Source organism: Pseudopodoces humilis, chromosome 16, assembly GCF_049639895.1.
Source record: "Pseudopodoces humilis isolate 2021_Gansu_Grassland_sample_001 chromosome 16, ASM4963989v1, whole genome shotgun sequence".
Classification (NCBI taxonomy): domain Eukaryota; kingdom Metazoa; phylum Chordata; class Aves; order Passeriformes; family Paridae; genus Pseudopodoces; species Pseudopodoces humilis.
The window spans coordinates 17,466,793-17,481,800 of record NC_142215.1 but is presented as its reverse complement, the minus strand read 5'-3'; the positions used below and the strand labels follow the sequence as shown (position 1 = coordinate 17,481,800).

Genomic DNA, 15,008 nt, shown 5'->3' with positions numbered 1-15,008 from the left:
CAGCAGTGTTCAAAGCCTGGACTATCAGCATTGTCCTGTAACTACCAGTTTATCTGCAGATGGTCCAAGCTGCTGTTGGAGTAGAAGCATCCTCTTCTCTATCAACTGCAGCAGCAGATTTGATAATCCCAGCGCAGAGGCTGTGGTCAAAGACAGCAGGAGCTCTTTGGACAGCATTTCCCACCCTGACAGCCTTTTCCTGTCACTGCCTGAAAGAAGTCAACAGGTCAGGTGTGTGTTGTGTGCTGCAGGTTGGACAAGGCAGCTTTATCTCATCAATAATTCCTTTGCCCAGAGTTTCTGTAAACTGTGGATTAACCTTTTCCCCAAGATGAACATATAAATAGGAACTTGTTACTAGGGGTCAGTCGCAGAATATTTTTTAACTTGTTTGCTGGAAATGGTATTAAAAGGCAAGTTGAGTTCACAGATAAGCTCTGCAGTGTTCTTATTCCAAGATTATTGGGAGGTTAATTTCTGTGCACAGTGAGTGTAGTTGAGAACTGCTGCAGGATGTAATTAAATGCTGTCAGCTTCCAGTGTTGTACTAATTGTGGCTTTTTGCTGTCAGATCAGGCTTCTACATCAGTGTAGAACTAATACATCATACCACAATGGATATAATGGATATTTATACATTCCAGGGTATGCAAAGTTCCTTCACTACAAGACAAGAGATATGTTTTAATGTCATTAAAGCCCAGGCACTGATTTCTCAGTGAGGAGAACTCCCTACACAGGCACATTTCTGCCAATAGCAGAGGCCAGATTAGAAATCACCGTAAAGTAATGATTAGTATGATTGCTAAAGAAGTTTTTGTTTATTTGGTCTGATGGTATGTGTATATATATATATATAAATATATATGTATATGTATATTTTCTTCGAGGTATTTTTAAGTTCAACAGTGATTTGAGACCATCACTTCTGACTTGAGAACATATCACCCAGTCTGTTCTGATCTTTGCAGCACCTCACAAACCCACCCTGTTCCTGTGCCTCACAGTCCTTTGTGCCTGTCCTGTACATGAGCTCATGGGCAAATGGTCTGAGAGGTTGGTTACAAGAGAGCACCCAAGGCAATCAGAGTGAAAACTGTGTTTAGAGTTAAGTGCCCTTGACTTCAGGTCTTTAAGCAGGCACTGCTCCTTCTTCATACATCCTCTCCCACATAATTGTAGTATCTTCACTTTGGCTGGATTGCACTGGTTTTCATAGTCTGGGTTCAGCAGAAATCAAAAAAACTGCTTTCTAGTGGCTGACAGCTCTCAGTAGTGACCTGTCAGATTCAGTGTTCAGAGAGACCTGGCTTCCCTGCTCACTGGGCAACTCATTGTCCAATAAATGTTGAGAGAGGACAGTACAAGATCATGTATTTTTGCTTTCTGTTTACCTGTTTGGGAACTTTTATTTGTGAGGTTAATCAGAAAAAGTCGAGTTGGCCTCAGCTAATGGAGCTGTCTATGGAGATCCAGGAGCAGTTGTTCCTCTTATTAAAGCTCTATTTGTCCTTTCTTCCTTTAATTGATGCACTTACTAGATGCCCTGTTATTTATAAATAGACTAAACATTTATTTTTAATAAGCACAAGTACTGCAATGCTCAGTGCTGTCTCTCAAGATATGTGTGAGGATAATTCTTACTTTTCCAAGCAATATTGTCTGTTTCCTGTAATGCTACTTGGTTTGGCTGAAAGCAGCTGAACAGAGAGCATGGAATTCACTGGATTACCTTTACCCGTCTTTCCTTTATGGCTTTCACTGACTCTTGTGGCTTCACAATTAGGATTGTGAGGATCCTCTCCTTGTCAACAGAAGTATAACAGGATGCCTTTCTGGGATTTTACTACTGACCTGAAAAGCCACTGCAGAACTCGGAAGGAAGTTGTGTAAATAAGGCTCATCCTGTTCAATTAGATCATACAGTGAGTTAGTAAGGAGTCCTATTGAATTTGGTTTGACCTGACAATATGGGCAGATGTTTGCAAGCAGAGAAATTAATTAAGTATATGATGGCATAGACAGAAATTAGGTTTCTATGCACAGGATGTTTAGTGTTTTCAGGACAGGCCTGAGAATCAATATTTTAGTATTGGTATTGTCCCTAGTCCTGAATGAATTTTAGGTTGCTTGTCAATAGTAGCCTTTCAGAGATGATAGTCAAAAATGCTTCTTCTTTCATTTTTGATACAGTTAAAAAGTAAGGTGAGCCTCATTTTATATTACATTTGAACCCTGTATCAAGTGCTTGCCTTTTCACCCTTTTTGTTCTTAGATATTTGTCTTTCTCTGTGCTAAATCCAGGCTGTGAAGTTGCAGTTGGCATATCTGAGCTGTGGAGGTAAAAAGCCAGTGTTACCCAGATGACTCAGGAGCCAGAGGCACCTTTCCATGGGCATGAGCAGGTGCTGAGCTTGTGCAGGGAGTGAAACACCTTCCCCAGCCCCTTTTCCAGCAGGTGCCAGGGAGCCTCCGCTCCTACCTGAGCTGGGAGTGCAGAGACAGAGCAGCTGCCTTTCCTTCAAGGCTTCAAAATCACCTTTCAGGCTTCAGAATCTGCGCTTTGCTGAGCAGGGCAAAATGGGACGGAGCATTTCCCAAGGCCTCCCTTGCTGGGGCTTTAACCCATAAGCAGTGCAGGAAGAAGAAATGCATACAAATACATGTGAAATATTCTTTGATGGGAATGAATGCCTCCCTCCAATTCAAACGACACTTAGCCAGTTCTGGCTCATGTTTTAATCCCAAACTAGTTTTCATTGATATTCAGTGGTTGAAATTTTATTGTGGATGAATTCACTCATGTTTGAAAACTGGTTTGATTCTTTCACATGGGGGATTATTATTACACTAATTTCACTGAAGAGAAGTGTTGCAGGGAACAAAATTGCCTGTTTTAATAGAAGATACTACCTTGGTGTACCCTCTAGGGATTTTCACTGTATAAAGTCTGGAGAACTACTCAAAGAATGTAGATTTTCTACAGTCACAAATGTGTCCATGGGTTTGTATGTACATGTAGATAAACTTACGTATTTATTTAAAGGGAGAGGAAAGGTTTAAAAAAAAAAAAAAAAAAAAGAGAAGCCAGCCCAATATTCAGTTGTCTGGTTTGTTTTTCTAAGCAAGCTTTGAACTGCATTTCTTAGCCTCTGGCATTTTAGATAAAATCTTCAAACTCTAGATAAAAGGAAATAAAAAGATTCTTAAGATGGATTTCAACTATATTTTACTAATTAGTTATTATTTCTTCCATCAATGAACAGTTTATAATAAGAGTTGCAGAAATGTGTTCTTCCAGAAATAGAAGTGAACATGTTTTGAAGTATTTGGGTTCCATTCAGAAATAATTTCTTGTGAAATACTTTAGTTCCTGAGCTCTGTTCAAATGGGCTTTCCAGATCAGCTTGTGATTTGGACATTCTGCAGGACCAGCAGAAAATGTTCTTTAGGTTAATGAAGGAAAAATAATTTTTCTAAATTTCCTTTTTAGCCTACATGAAAATATTTATTTTGGATGTTTGTCTTTGAGGGAGGGCCTACACCAGAGTATTTCAGTTAGTTAAAAAATATTTCAATTAGTCAAAATGAGCTAAAGTCACATAGAGCAGAGATAGCAAAGCTGGCATTAAATCATTTCAGTGGTTAAAGCTCAGCTTTATGTCTGATTCTGCTCTACTTATTAACTAATAACAACACTTTTAACAGGAGAGATGTATGGAAGTGAGTACTTTGGTCCAGGACATTGGATTTCACCCAATAACTCTTGCACCAAATTAATAAATTATGATTTAACTGGGATCACATTTTTCTAGGAGATAATCAGGTTTGATTTAAAAACTTTAAATGACTGAGATTTGACTATATTTGCTAAGTATATTATACTCATCATTAATTATGCTTGGCATTAAAAAAACCCCATTTTATTCTCACCTGAATTCATTTGGTTTCAGCTTCCAAATATTAGCTGTTCCTGTGCATTATCAGACATCTTCTCATTCAGGTCCTTCCACACTGTCATCCCAGCATATTTTTACTTTCCCCAGCATAAACTAAGTGACACTTCTGTCTTGCCTCCTGGTGAGACAGATTTCTCTGACCTCCTCTGCTCTACAAGTGCTGCAGTTTGCCAGTGCCCTGTGCAGAGAGAGGGGAGCAGTGGTGCAGGACAGGGTTTGGTCTCACTTCTCTCCTGGAATATTGAACACACAACCCAATAGGTGTTGCTGGCTTTATTTCCCTCTGTGTTACTTTGTGTTACCCACTGACTTGTATAAATTCAGCAGCATTTTCCCCCAGTTTGGTTTTATTTCTGAAGCACACATTTCACATTATACGACTTTTTTGATGAGTGCAACAAAAGCCAGCCAAGTACCAGCACAGGCCAGTTGGCCTTTTCATGTGTTTCTTTGTTGGCCACGTTGGGTAGGATGGGGCATATGTGTAAATCACTGTTTTTGAGCTGTGTGTATTTTTCTGTACCAAATGTCAGATAATGAGATGAAAACATCATATTGAACTTTCTATTTAGTCTGCTCATTTTAGAATTTGCCAAACATACTTGTGTTCTCGGGTAAGTGGTGCTTCCAAGGGTGCCACAGATGCCAAACCCTGATAAAATCTACCCTATCTTGTTAATGAACACACAAACAGTTGTTCCCCATCTGCTGCCTCTGTCTGAAAGGTTAGGAAGCCCTTCCTTCTTGATCACAAAGGACATAATTATTGTCTGTAGAGGAGTCAAGTACAAAGACAGTCCATCCAGTCTGACCGCTACTACACTGCAGGCCACCAAAGATTAACAGCTGCTTCTCCTTTGATTAGGTTAGGTAATAACAGTTACTTTAGTTAATAATTGGATGGATTCCCAGGCCATGTAATTCAGGTTTAGGCTGTCATTTTTTGCTGGCATGTAGCTGAGCTGTATTATTGGAACAGAGCCTGTAATCCTATTAGTCAGTTGTCACTCAAGCCATAGGAGAGAAGGGAAATTCAGATCCATTAAGGTGTTGTAACAGGTAAGTAAATAAGTCAGCTATGCTTACCCACTGTGCAGGGAGCTGTCTTGATTGTTTGTCCTTTATTTTTAAAGATTATTTTTAAGTTTTAAAATATATTTAATTCATAATTAATCCATAAAATGGTTACATGGTGTGTCTAATTTATCACTGTTTCTGTTTACTGTGCCACATGCAGTAGTGTACACACACTTCCCACTAAGTTTCTTGATTCGTGCAGTGTTCTCCCTAAATTAGTGGTTGTATGCTTCAAATGACAAGTTTATAATGGTCCAGAGATTAAATACATGCTTCCTGTCACATCACCTGGGCTGGCTTTCCTCCTGTGTGAACATGACCACTGTAGTTCCCAATGATGGGCTTGGGAGGGATAAGGGAAACAGATTCTTTGGATGGGTTGGATTTGAGTGCTGCGTCTGCTGCTCTGAAGAGCTGCATCTCTGTTTTTGTTTTCTGATGTTTAAGACACATCTAGGTAGCATCCCCAGGGTTTTTGGGCCTCCTCATCTGTGTTTAAAAATGCAGGGATGACAGTAATAATCATTTTTGCCTACTTGTTCATTTGTATCTACTGTCCTGTGTCACCAGGTAACTTCAGAGCGCAGAAATCCTCTTGTATTTAAAAATCAAATTGTTTAAAAATGCTATTTGAATAGCTGTAAATTTCTAAAAAAAAACATATTAGCAAATAAAATTTTTACACACTGTTTAAAAACGATGTATAAAAACATGTTTATATGTTTTCTGTTGTTCAAGGAACGTGAATCCCATGGTATCGATTACAGAATAACCCTCCCAGTCTAAATGTGCAACTACTCAAAGAACAGTTCCTGCAGTGAAATCATGAAGCAGGTTTCATAAACGGGAGAGCTAATTAATTTGGGAGGCCAAGTTAGAAGTCTGGAGGCTCCTTTTGAGCAGCAGAAACATGCAATGCTGGTTTATGCTCTTTTCAAATAGGGATTTAACATTTATTCCCTGTAGGATCTATAATTTTTGATACTCAATGCCTAATGCCTGCTCAGAGCTTTGGGTGCCACCAGAGTAAAAGCTGTAGTTACCTGAATGGGTTTTTCTGACACAGGTTCAGGCAAGGATCAATTTAAATAAGAAAAGTATGTGAGCAAGGGCTCTGAGTAACTGAGATGCCTCAGTTCATTTCTTTTGAATTCCTGTTAAAATATGTATCAGCTAATGTAAAGCTTTAGCACTACAGGACATCATATTTTCAAGGATATTGGTTCATTTTTGAGAGAAAGACAAATTGGATAAGATGTCCTGCTCACGTATTTTTATGATCCAAGAAAGATTTCTTTAGGTGAATATAAAAACACTTAAAATTTGAAAATTGCCTCAAGTAGGAATTAATTCAGACATATTTTATAATAATTTGGTGTGATTTGGCTGCTTCAGAGATAGAATGACAATACGTTTCAACACCAGGGAGATTTCTGTTTAAGAGCTTGCCAGTACGAGGTCTTGGAATGGGTGGCGAAGGGACAATTTCTTTTTCCAGTGTTTCCTCTAGTCCCATGGTGTTCACCCTGCAAACATCAGCAGTGCAGTATTAAAGGGACTCTTCTGTTCCTTTATGGACAGGGCATGTTTTCCTTTCATCTCCCATGGCCAAGCTCCAGGAACTGTGATCCTGGGATTCCTGAGGGCTGGACACTCGGGTGGGGACCAAGGTTATTCATAAGTGCCCAATACCAGCAGCTACTTCAACATCAACATTGCCTTCCAAGAAATGGATTAGAAGCCCTGGGAGTTCTCCATCTTAAATGAATCACTGGAGAGAAATATATACAATGTACTAAAAGCCATGTATCCCTACATGGCAGTTTTAGAGAGCTGGGTGAGCTCAGGTAACAAAAACTGTGCTCATTGATCTTCCCCAGCTTTGCTGCTGGTTGTATCTTGCTTTTACTGAAGCTTCTCCCTCTCTTCCATGCACATCGTTAGGGATTTATTTTCATTCATAAGCATCAAAATGCTAATGAATTTTTATGAGTAATCTAGAAAGAGGAGTGGTGGGACATGTAGCTAAACCATATAAAATCAGAAGAAATTACAGATTCCCTTCTGCTTGGTAGAAAACTGTAGCAGTAACAGAAGTTTTTAAAATAAAAATTTGTATTTTGACAAGTAGACTTGCATTTCAGTGAAGTATTAGACAAAAGTGAACCAGTGAAAAGGTGCTCTGAAAAAGTCTGTCTATAAAACAAGTGATGCTCCAGATTGAAATGGAAGGAGAGCACACAGGAGATGAAACAGCTTTAAAAGATTTATATATTTTTAAAACAGATACATGGAAACCTCCCCTCAGAATAGGGAGATGTTTCTTTCAGTGTGGCTCTAGTAACTGATCTGGGACAGGGGGAAGTTCCTTTCTGGACACTTCATTACCAGGTATTTTTAGACGAAAGAGGAGTTCTGGGGGAAAAATTTCACAGATAAGAAAAGTTCATGTGGAAAAATACAAAAGGTGGAGTTTAGCATTAAAGAGAACCTAGAGTTGAGAAACAAGCCAAGTAGGAAAAAGAAGCAGTGTACAAGTTCAAGAATGGAGCAATTGCTTAGGAGACAAACAAAATGAATGCAATAAATTGGATATAACTCAGAGTAATGGGATGAAATAGAGAAAGGGCATATTTGGTCTGAATGACAGGAAAGACTTCTTGCCACAAGAGCTAATAGGTTGTGGCATAATCTCCCAAGAGAAATAGGGAAAGTGAGAAGTGGCAAGTGCTGGGCACATTTGGAGCTGGAGGAGCACTGAGAGATAAATCAGCAGTGTCACAACCCTCACTGCTGTGCTGCTCAGCTCTGAGCTCCTCCTGTGCTCCTGCACTGCCGGGGTGTGCCCATTGCCAAGGAAAGGCACTCTGCAAATAACAGCATGTCTCTTTACACCTGCAGGGTTTTCAGCTGAAGCAAGCATGGAAAGGTTAGAAAGACCCTGGGCTCTGTCTGGGAGCACTGCAGCACTGGGGGAGCAGGGCAGGAGGAGGTTTGAGATCTGTGGCTGTGAGCCAGGGTGCTCAAATCAAATCGATAATGATGATTTATGGCAGAACTGTTTCTTCGCTCTTCGGGACTTTTCTTTATGGCTCTACCAGGAGTTGGTGGAAAGTGTTACTGGGAGCCAAGGGAGCTTAAGGAGGCAGGGGTTTGAGATATTTTTTAGATGGAAGGAAGAGGAAGCAAAGGAAGAATATATGAGTGAAACTCAAAAATAACTCTGGAATTAAGGCACACTTACTGGGCTTACTGGGCTAAAATTAACTGCTAGAAATTATACTTACCATCTAGTCTGTTGGAAATCACTGGCTGATTTTCCTAACTGCTGGATGAGTTGGCGTACAGATTCCCACTCATTTGTGGCCTCATATTATCCCTTGGATGATAAATCTTTTGGTTGCCTAAAAATCTAAATGCAGTTCATATTAATTGTGGAAAATGCCTCCTTTTTGAATATCTGACCACTGTGAATAGTTTTTCTGTAGTTTGTAAATTAAATACAATATAGCTGTTTGCTTGACTGAAACTTAATGGAGAGAAAGTTGCATGATTTAAATAAAACGTAAGATATGTACTTCTGTGTGTAATGTCTGATCTCACAGCGGAAAATGCTGCCCATCTAAATCATACTACAGCTGCTTTATTATTTTTCTAGTTGTTCAGATAAATATTTTATTGTCAGAGTTACTAGGAGTTTTTTCTGTTATGAAGTCTGTTACAGTAGAATACATTCTTCACAAACTAATAATAATAATCATGTTTATAGAGGACTTCCCGTTTTTTCCCCGTAAGTGAAGCACTTTCAACACTGGCAGGGGATGAGAAGAAATTATTTCTTATTAACTAGAATATCATCATCATCATTGACAGAATCAAGATGATCAAATACAAACTGCCAATAAAACTATACAAAACAGCTTAGAGAATAAGATTTTACTTGCTTTATTGTAAACATAGGAGATTAAACCAATTTTGCAGGAAAGAAAAAGAGTGTAAATTCTAAAATACTGGATCTGCTTCAGCAAAATCCCATTTTTGGGAAAATGACAAAAAAGTCATTTGCAAACTGTGAGAATAATGATAGAATGGTATTTAAGTGTAAAATTCTGCTATGTGCCAGTTCTAAGTGGGTACCTCAGATAAGGGATCTGCCTAGGCTATTTTATAATACTCATATTTATAAATCAAACCTGGAGGTTTCTTCTGTTGGAAAAGTTTGTAAAAAGAAGGAAGTGCCCATCTAGAGATTGTATTTTTAAAATTGTGCAAAGCAGTATAGCTACAAATGTAATAGCAAAAGGTGAAGACAAACTTTAATAAGGTCCCTATAATTGTATGTACTTACTGAAAATATGGTATTCAAGTGTATTACCTGTGTAGTACTGGATATGTATATATGATAATTGAAAAAAATAGCTCCTGAGAGTTTCAACTCCTGCTCTATAAAGTGCTCTTTCTTGTGCACGAGCAGTGAAATGCTCTTTTTCAAAGGTGTCCAACATGATAAATATGTGCATTAAGGACTTTCTACACTGACAGAATCCACAACTGTCAGATGTACCCTTTATGTAGACTTTTCTTTCATTTCTGTTGGTTCTCTTCTGTGTTTGTGTTTCTTCAGAACACAGCAGACAAAATTGCATTCCGGGCTGCAGGAGGACTGACTGCTCTTGAAAATGTTCTTCAGACGGTGACTTCTCCCACCAACCTGAGCGCAGCTGCCCGGGTTCCCTTTAAGTGAGTATGATGGGTCCTTCACCTGCAAATGAATATATGAATATTCATTTCATATCTGCTGCTTCACTGCTGCTTCTTCTCCTAGTCCTGTGTTGGACTTCAGAGCAAAAAACCCTGCTGTTCTCTATGCCATGGAAGGTGAAAGACATTTCCACTTACCCTCTGGTTTCTTAACGTGGTGGTTTTATTTTGAGCTATGATATATCTGAGCAGCAGCTAATTGTATTAAAAAAAATGAAACTGTCTTTAACAGAGGAGGAGATAGATATCTTTTGAAGTTAGTCTGCAGAGATCTCTAGTGGGAAGCAGGAGAATTTTTTTAAGGGTTGTAATTTACTGGAATCTGTCTGCTTTTAAAATGAAATGGTTGTAAGATACTGCTAGCTGAAAGGCCTCCTACAAACAGGTAAATCAAAATTCTTGTGGATTAGAGAAATTCCTCTTTACAGAAAGGAAGAATGGAAGGGTTTAAATGTCTAATCCTTAAAAAAGAAGGTGGTGACTAAGCAGAATTCCTGCAAAAACTGGTAACTCAAAAGCGTGCTCTTTTCCCTAATCTCTAACTCTAGTTTTTATACAATCAAAAATATATAGGTGCTTTCAGAGCAGAGCTAGGTGTGGTTTTGGTACAAGATGAACCAAACCCAGGATATCCTGGTGTGTACTATTGCCATTGTTTGTAGATATTTTGTAATATTGGTATAATTGTAATTTAGGCACTACAGTGTGAGAGTTTGGATCAAAACTTGCTGATGTTAAGGGACATAAGTATGGAGTGCTAGGAAAGAGCACTAAGGAAAAACCATTTTTTTGATATCTTGACTTCACATTTATAAGAGAATAAATAAAATTCCTGCCTTTGCAGTCGTGCCAAATGCACTGCAGGTCCAGCCAGCTACACTGGTGAGCAATCCTGAGTTGGGCTGAGTGAGCAGCTTAGGGATGGCTTTGGGGCTTCTTCATTTGTAGAGACTCTAATTTTGAGTGATCTCATTGATGTGGGATAAACTTCACAAGGGACAGCATTGCACTCTGTGCCCTGTTTAAAGCCTAGTTTAAACTGAGCTTTAAATTCTTAGAATGTGCACAGTCCATACATCTTTGGTTTTTATTCTTTCCTATTAAGCAAAGTCTTGCTTAGGTAATCTTTGTTGGGAAGGTTTGAGAACATTGTGTTTATATTACAGGAAACATTGGGTTTGAAGTTTGTGAGGCAGTTTGAGAATGTATTAGGTCTCGAAGGAGTTTGTGTGCTGACAAATAAAGCCCCATGTCAGCCACATTTGTGTAACAGAAGTCACATCCAGAGAGTTGAATCAGAGGCTCCTCTCTCTGGCAGTCACTGTCTGTCTCACACCCTTTTCGGACCAGTGGTCCCTCAGATTCCTGAGCCTGTTGATGAATGAGTTTTTATAAAGAGTTTTTGCATCTTTGAAAAATTCTCTAAACATTGTTTTATTAACACAGATTTTCCACTAGCCATATTTCCAAAGGAAATACGGGGGCAGAAAAGAGATTAATATAAACTGTTCTGACAGCATTGTATGTTAAAAACATCTTCTGAAGAACTTTGCTCCATTCCTGAAATACAGCATTTCATTCAGCTTCACAGCAAATTGCAGTCTCCAGTTTGTAGGCACCTGAGAGTATGGAAGTTGGGAAGTTATCCATCAGCTTGCACGTAATTTGACACAGGATCCTGCTCTCTGAAGCAAACAGCTCTTGCAGGGTTGGTCTGTGAGAGTCTGACTGCTTGAGTCAGGCTTAGAGAGTCTGGAGTCTGCTGGAAATGGCCCAAGGAACTTGGTGTTGCTGCATGAGGTGCAGAGCCTCCTCTGTTGGTATTTCTGTGGTCTTTTTGGTGGAGAAGAATGTTCTGTGCAGAATCTGCACCTCAACTATTGAGAGCAAGCAGTACTTCCAGAGGCTGGGACTTTCTATGAGCAGTTTGAACCAGGCACAAACCATATTCATGGGTATTATGGCCTCACTGAAAGGATTTAAGAAATTTTTCATATACAGAGTGTTTGAGGGAGGTTCAAAACCAAGGGCAATTATAGAATATGTTTAATTCTTTAAATGAGAATTCAGATCACGTTTGTCACTTAATGTTGAAACAAGTTTGAAGTGACTTATCTTTCTTTTGTGCACATGTCATTTACATCCTGATTTCTTGAACGTTGAATCTAGCGAAGCAGCGGTTTTCTCTGTTTAAAGACAAAGCAAAGCCCTGTGGAGAGAAGTCAAATGAAGACCTTTCATCAATTGCCCTCCAATCTTTCCCCAGCCAAATACGCTTTGCCTAAAGGACACTACTGTACTTCAGATTGTTTGTGGGTTCTTGAAACGTTTAACCATTTGCACTCATCTTAAATTGGGAATTTGTCTGTTGCTTTGTGATGAGGATAAGCTATTTACAAGTAGGTGAGGAGATTACATGGGCTATTATCTACATCTCTCTTTCCCCAAAATCCTGGCTGTATGGTGCAGCTCAGAACTTTAATCCCATGTCTACAAGATAAAGCTTTATTATCAGAAGGTTTAACAATATGCCTGTTGTTTTGTACCACTGTCCAGTCCAGTAGTCAGAGCAGCAGGATGGGAAATGCTGTGAGGAAGACGTGACATTTATGAGACAGATGATACATTTGGTGTTGGGGCAATTTTTCTCTCCTTCAAATAAATCACTGGAAAAAGGAAAGAGAAAGCAGTGGGTTATGATAAGTTTTATTTTTGGTGTTAACATAAAAATTAATGTACAGCCGTATTATTTCTCAAAGCAGCATTTTGTAGTTTTCCAGGATTTGTCCACTTCTCCATAAAACAAGAAAAAACACAGCAGAATTTGTAAAGGTTTTAGAGCCCTGTGATATTCTTCTTACACTTCTACAGAAAAGCAAAAGGGAGCTGCCCAGCAAGATGATTTAATGCCTTCAGATGAAGAGCAGGAGATGAGTCTCATCCCTTGGGTTGCCTTGCAATGTGCAGCTCATTTACCATGACATGTTGGTAACAAACCTGCTAACAAATGAGGCTTGTAGAGTTTGTTTAATTAACATTTGAAAAATACTTTGACTTCCTTGAGTGACAAGTACTTTAGAAGAAAAATTGGCAGTAGTTGTGTAAGGAACAAAGTTGGACTTTTGCTGCGAGTTTAGGTGGCATTGAAGTCAAATTTAATGTATCTTCTATTTTCATACAGTTTCTTGCATCATTTATATAAGCAAATATTATCAGGATAAAAAAGCTCAAACCATAATTACATACATAAAAAGAAGAAATCCCCATAATATTTTGGATAGCACTGATACAAATGACATTTTTCACTAAGAACTACTTTGAACTAAGAGGTGTTTTTATAACTTGTTCTCTGTAGTTTTTACTTGGGTTTAGGTTTGTTGTTCATGCAGTTTTATTGTTGTTTCAGTCTATATTCTTACCTTGATGGTTCCTTACCCATTCCACTCTACAGCTGTTCCGTGCACCATTTTTTGGTATTATTTCACCTTCCACTTCTTTGCAGCTCAGCAGGTAATTTGCAATACTCATCCCTTTCCCCATCAGAGGGCTGCATAATATTCAAACTGGTTAAATTGAGCAGTTTTCTACTGAATTAACACATCCTAAATTTGATAATGTTTAGTTTTGTATTATTGCACTGTCAAATTGAGCTCTTAGGGTTATTCATTGTTAATCAAAGGACATTCTTTTGTAATGTCAGAAGTTGTAAAAACAGGGAAAAGCTTTACACTTGAAACAGGTGAATTGTTATAAGATGATGATGCCCTGGTTTTTGTACAGCAAAAATTGAGTTCTTGCCTCTGTATCCTGGTGCACTATCATGGATTAGTTTTCCATGATTGCATACTGTTAATGCCTCAATATTTTTAGTAAAAGTTAAAGTTTGTCAACTTGTTTATATCAGGCAAATTGAGGAAATGAAGATGATCTAACATTTAAAAAAAAAATCATGTGCAGACATATAAACTGTTGAGATCTAGCTTGATTAAAATGAATCCTCCTCTCCTCCTCCTTCATACTCATATAAAATAAACATAACATACAGATGTATTTTTGTCCAGTTTAAAGACAGATTGCTTTTTTGGCTCCAAGCTTGTGTACTGTAAGGAGGTTTTTATAATTGGATTTACTCTGGAGGAAAGCCTTGCATCCGAGGGCAGCCTGGCCGTGGGATGGAGTGAAGGTGCTGGGGCCGGAGCTGGAAAGCTGATTTGTGGGTGTGATACAAAGTTTACAGCAACATCAGTAATCAATAACCACCTGCTTTGCAGAGCTCAGGCCTTCAGCTGGCTCTGGGGGCTCTGGAGATAACACCTTGGGAATTCAGAGCAGTTATTTTCTTCCAAAAGGAAAGAAAATGGTGGGAAATACATTGGGTTTTAATCCCAGTGAATTTAAGGTGTGGTTAAATAAAGTTGTGTCTCTGCCGTTCGTTCACAGCCCTTTGCTTGTCTCCGAGGCCTTGTGCAGAAATGATGACAGTTGACAGCTGTTGTTCTCTTAATAAGATTAAAGTAAAGAAATTAGTTGTGCTGTCTCTAATCTGCCATTTAACACTGCCAACCACCTGGGGACACTTCTGTGCTGACACTCCTGGTGCTGAATTCCAGTCAGGCTGTGGAGCTGAGGCAGAGCTGAGCGCGTGCCGTGATCAGAATGTGTTCAGACGAGCTGCTGTTAGCAAGCTTATGGTATCAATTAAATGAACCCTCTTTATTGTTGTGAAAAATTAATTTGACATCCATTTGCTTCCAGCACCTTTTCAAATGCATTATCAGAGTCTCTGGAAACACCAGTACTCTTTGTGACGTGAGGTTCACTAGGGAAATACAAAAGTATGATGCATTCTTACAGTGGAATTTGGTCTTCATATAAAGTGGGAAGTTTTTGTGTTTTCAAGTGTAAAATAAATGATCCTCTTAGGAATTAGGAATCCCATATATCAAAAAGCATTTAATGCAGTGATTTAACTAAATCACCTCAGAACTCTGAAATGCTGTCAGAATTAACCTACAGGTTCATATTTGACACTTCGGATGAATTATAATGTTTATATTTAAATAGAATTGATCTTTATTTTAGAATAGCTGATAAAATGACAGAAGCTGATTTAAAGCATCTTCTCAACAGAAAATAGAGACTACCAATATAGTTTCCTCTCTCTCTCTAAACATACCTACACAAGGGAATAATCTTCACGAAAGGTAGAAG

The 15,008-nt window shown here is 38.7% G+C and overlaps 1 protein-coding gene across 3 annotated transcripts in view; it reads left to right on the top strand.

Annotated features, from left to right (window-relative positions):
* Window positions 1-15,008, top strand: part of SCAPER (S-phase cyclin A associated protein in the ER) — a 133,820-nt gene that overhangs the window by 74,213 nt on the left and 44,599 nt on the right. For all 3 annotated transcript variants that reach the window (XM_014251020.2, XM_088063278.1, XM_088063279.1), the window contains exon 24: window positions 9,661-9,776. In XM_014251020.2, the coding sequence (XP_014106495.2) occupies window positions 9,661-9,776 (116 nt within the window). The remainder of the gene's footprint in view (window positions 1-9,660; window positions 9,777-15,008) is intronic.